The 4,930-nt window shown below is 38.1% G+C and overlaps 1 protein-coding gene across 2 annotated transcripts in view; it reads left to right on the forward strand.

Annotated features, from left to right (window-relative positions):
• The first annotated feature begins 1,088 nt into the window (after positions 1–1,088).
• Positions 1,089–4,930, forward strand: part of LOC107584868 (protein SSUH2 homolog) — a 38,223-nt gene continuing 34,381 nt past the window's right edge. The window contains exons 1-2 of one of the 2 annotated variants that reach the window (XM_016271626.1): positions 1,089–1,484; positions 1,582–1,637. In XM_016271626.1, coding sequence (XP_016127112.1) covers positions 1,465–1,484; positions 1,582–1,637 — 76 coding nt within the window. In that variant the 5' untranslated portion in view covers positions 1,089–1,464. Of the gene's footprint in view, positions 1,485–1,581; positions 1,638–3,372; positions 3,753–4,930 lie in introns of those variants that run through there. The other variant, XM_016271627.1, reaches the window with a different exon arrangement.

The raw sequence follows: 4,930 nt of genomic DNA on the forward strand, positions 1-4,930 counted from the left end.
CATCATTTCTATTCAAGGATATATAAACACGTGAAATCCTGAATACCGAAAATGACTTTAAAGAAAGAAAAAAGAAAAGAAAAGAAGAAAAAAAAGAAAACACCTCACTTTGGATGAATGAACAAGCGTAAAAGGTGTGACAACTAGCCCCTGTTAGTATTTAGTAGTGATGGGACAATTGATACCGCAGCTCTGATGCTCCAACACAGTTTTCAAAGCACTATTGTATCACACACTGTGCCGATGAGAGCTGTCAATAGGACATTTAATCATGTTTATAACTGGGGTCTCAGAGCCCCCAAACACAGCATAAGGGTATAACAGCTCACCCAAAATATTTTTTTTCAGCTACCCATGTCAATTAATTATGATCAGTGTTGGGGAAAGTTACTTTTAAAAGTAATGCATTAGAATACTGCGTTACTCCCTAAAAAAAGTAACTAATTACGTTACTTAGTTACTTTTTATGGAAAGTAATGCGTTATATTACTTTTGCGTTACTTTCACGTTACTTTTTAAATATGAACAGGGCTTGATTGTTTTTAATACAAGAAGTTATATTTATAGCAAATATAAAAGCCCTTTCACACCAAAAAGTGTAATGAATAAACCTCAGGCTGAAGCAAAAGTAAATTCACGTCTGTACAGTAGAACGCAGGAGAAGAAACACTCTTCAGCAATAAAAAAAATATTTTTAGTTTGAGTATCGATACTTTCGATACTCGCGTCAGTATCGATATATCGATATTTAGGATCGATATGCCCATCCCTATCTGTCAGTAATGCTGGAGAAAACAAGTCCGACCTCCAGACGTCGCTAATGCACACTGTGTTAAAAGCTTCGAGTAAAGCCTCAAACGCTTCAGAAAGCCTCAGTTTCCCATCACTAGTATTTAGAGTACCGTGGATTTACTATCTAATATCATCACTGTATCATGGTGCCACATACGGCCTATATGTTTCTAAAAGTAGCTACTCCTCTCCTAAAGTAAACCGCACTCTCGGTTTCTCTTTCTGGTTCCTCGTTTTCGCCTTCATCAGCAGGTGGTTGTTGTAACGTCAGTATGAAACTACGAAGCCCCGAAAGGGCTTTTGCTTTCGCTCTTATAAGATTTGCGAGTTTTGCGAAGTTTACATAGTTTCTCTGTGGAACGCAAATTCAAGGTTTTCCTCATATTTCATATATTTTTTCTAACCGCATGTCGAGCATGTTCCTCTGTATGAAAGCGACACAAACATACTCAACTAAACTGAAACTGCACTTTGCTCTTGTGACACACGCGCTACGACTTTTTACACATTTTTATGTACACTGCACGCCTGTGTAGACTGAGCAATGGCCTATTGTTGACCTCCCCCCGCACTTATGAGGGGAGTCATTTACGAAATAACAATCACATGATGATTACAGAATAAGGAAGCCGTTCAGGAACTCTTACTTTTACTTCTCACTGCGTTTGCAAAATGGAGAGACCGACTGCGAGGTAAGTGTAAAAAAAAAAAAAAGTTGTCATAACCGATATTTACATTATTTGTGTTTTGAAAAATGCACAAACTGACTTCATTAAACTTCCTCTGAAGTGACTATGGAGCTAACTACGGCACCGTTAACCCGGCTTATGGATTCCCAGCACCAGGTAAGAGTTGTGAAATTTACACAATCTCAGATTTCCACAGGACGGCACCCCATGACTACCTTTTCAACGCTAAATAAGTACCAAGTTTCTGCTTAACGGTATTCAAAGCAACGCTTTTTTTTTTTTTTTTCAGATATTCTCCCTAGATATTCCTTGACACTCTGCTGCAAAGTGTAGTGTCCTTGTACCGTATAGCAACCGCCAATGAATATTTAGGCTCTCAAAGTTCTCTTACTGCACTCAGAGCCATTGAGAAAACAGATGCTGCGTCCCAATGTGCCTACTTATACTATATTAAAGTATGTACTCTTTTGTTGAGGAAAAAGTACACACTTTTGAGTGTGTAGCACACCAGTAGGCAAGCTTTGGGACATAGCCTACTGTCACGTCTTTAACGGACTGCTCTGTCGCAGTTACACGCATCCTGTCACTGTAAACTGGCCTGCCAGTCAATGTCACAATTAACATCCTCCACATTTCATTTCATTTAACTTCCTACCGTACTGGAGAGAAAAGAAGTAGCTCATTGATCTGCCAGCTGTGGGTCTTTATGCAGAGAACCCTGCTCAGATTTTTTGCACAGTGATGCATTTAAAAGTTAATGGCCAAACAGATGTTTATAAAAGTTCACATTGTTGTTGCCGATGAAATATAACACAGGTAACATTAAGTAAATATGTTTACAAGGTTAAATGTTGGTGTTATTTTATGATATTCACAAAAGCATACAACATAAGTGAATATTAAGAAAGGCAAGCAAATATGGAATTTAATCCAATAAAAAAATGTTTATAAACACAAAGCAACCAAATGCATTCAGCGAAACTATTGTATTCCTTGAATGGGCAGTCTTCAACGAAACTCATTAAACCTCCTACAGGGAGAGAAAGATTGCAGAAAGACTAAAAACCTAAAAATATGACAACTAGCATCTGGTTATGTTCGCTATTAATGTGTTTCTCGCGTTATCCAACTGCAATTATAGTATAACTCTCTATCTAACGATAAACATCAATCATAACGCGCTTCATAGAATACCACTACTGCCCAGATTTCCGAGAGGTCAGCTAATGCGTTAAAATGTCAAACAATTATGTAATTTCTTCAACATTCTGGCGAGTGTGCTTCTGAAATGAATGGGCTTCAATGCTGGAACTATTGGTTGTTGGCTGCTCCATGACACGCTTTACTTCCGCATTCCTCAGATGCTTTGGAAGCCAAAGGGAGTGTCGCAACTCTGTTTCTCTTGCTCTGGCTGCACTCAAGTGAAAGACGTGTTTAGTTGACATATTTTAACATTGAGAGCCCATCTGAAATAATATTTAAGCTTTCTCTGCTGCTTCGGTTTAAGATATTTGACACTGTTTGGGACGCTTCTGTATTTTATGGACGCATTGAGAAAGATTTTCAGTTTTTTGTTTTGGGCATCATCCCACAGCACGATTTTTTTTCTCTCTCAACATAAATTGCATCGTTACAATATTCGAAACATGATCGTTGCAAATGTATTACACTTGAAATATAATGCGTTTGTTTGAGCAATGGTCATTTTCCACTTAAGTGAACGTCTCAAGATAACGGGGGAGGGGTTTGTGAACCCTGTTAGGCTACCATGTGAAATTGTTCAAATGACACTAAAGCTGTGTTGAATACATTAGCACAGTCACTGAGGGGGAAAATCACAGTCTAATAGTTGTATCAACATTTATTAAGAACATTAAGAATGTACCAAACGTGTTTTCTTTGCAGCTCCATAGTTCGCATCTGATGAATCTGCTGGAAAGTGAAATAAAAGAGCTCACGTCCCCCCAGTTAACACGATCCCCTATTGATCCATAACACCGGTACTTCCTACTGTGGTAAATGTCGTAGAATTCACTGAATAAATCTGTGAAAAACAATCTTACTTATTGTAGACACAACTCCACCCACTCGTCCATTCAGCGCCATCCAATAGCAGCAGCTGTCGCACTATTTATAGCCTACTATACATTCCTAAACCATAAATACAGTAGAATTAAATCCATATAGGCATTAGAGCGCACACTGCGCACCACTGACTTCAGGAGTCTTACCAAGAACGAGAATCAGTTCTTCAAGATCTAAATCTAAAAAGTAAGTTCCTAACTATTGCTTGGTGAATAACATTTTCAATAGCTTTTTTGGGGGGCTAATAATAACTGGTTATTTATAGGCTGTATGGATTTTTCACAAAGGTATTTCCAGGGATTAAATGTCCGGTCCGGCACACCAAAAATCCTCCCCGTGACGGCTGCAGCTTCTCAGTAACAACATAGTGATGCCGCTCACATCATTCACAGTCGGGTTATTATGGGATTACATCTCTGCCGCAATTCTGTGCGCGAAAGATCATATTTTGAGCGCGCAAAAGTGCGTATTGCACGCGCACTGAGTTTTGTGGAGAAAATGTTTGTCTCGCAAAAAAGAAAGTATATCGAGCGCACGAAAATCAATTTTGCATTTAAAATAAGTTTTTGGATGTGTGCAGACCTTCTCTTTTGTGCTTGCAACGTTTCACCAGCTTGCTCCCTTGATGCCCGCCCTCAGTGCTCTCTAAATGCCAACAGCTCGCGTGCTCAACACAACCTAGCGTTACAATATGCCATAATTCCAGCCAATCAGAGACGAGGCTGCTAAATTCTGATTGGCTGCCTTGACAACCAATCACTACATTTCTTGCATTACCAGGACAGCAGAAGAGGAAAAACAGTGCATGCATATTTATTATGCAAGTTGATATTCTGAATATATTTTTTTCCAAGCACATTTGACCAATTCCAAACGACATCAATCTTAATAACTACTATTAATCTTGTATTTAATCATTTATAATTGATATATAATTATTCATGAAGGCAGGAAGTGAAAAAATGTCTTATATTCAGGTGTGCATAATTATTAAGCAGATTTTCTTTTACAGATAAAATGAGCCAAAAAAGAGATTTAACTCAGACTGAAAGTCAAAAATTATTAAATTCCCATGAGAAATATTCAAAACTACTACAATACTAGAAATTGCAAAGTTAATGCATAACCATTGGACATATATATATATAGGCTTTATAGACAGATAAGTTGAGAGTGATTCTTGAAGGACCAGCACCACATCCTCTTGTACCATTGGTTGAAGAATTTATCTTCCAGAATCTGGCAGTAAGTTTTGGGAGTTCATTTTTAGCCCATCTCGAGATTTTATCTGTAGAAGATAACCTTCTTAATAATTATGCACACCTGAATATAAGGCGTTTTTCACTTCCAGCCTTCATGAACAA

This window comes from Sinocyclocheilus grahami, unplaced genomic scaffold (genome assembly GCF_001515645.1).
Source record: "Sinocyclocheilus grahami isolate Dianchi unplaced genomic scaffold, SAMN03320097.WGS_v1.1 scaffold64.1, whole genome shotgun sequence".
NCBI classification, from domain to species: domain Eukaryota; kingdom Metazoa; phylum Chordata; class Actinopteri; order Cypriniformes; family Cyprinidae; genus Sinocyclocheilus; species Sinocyclocheilus grahami.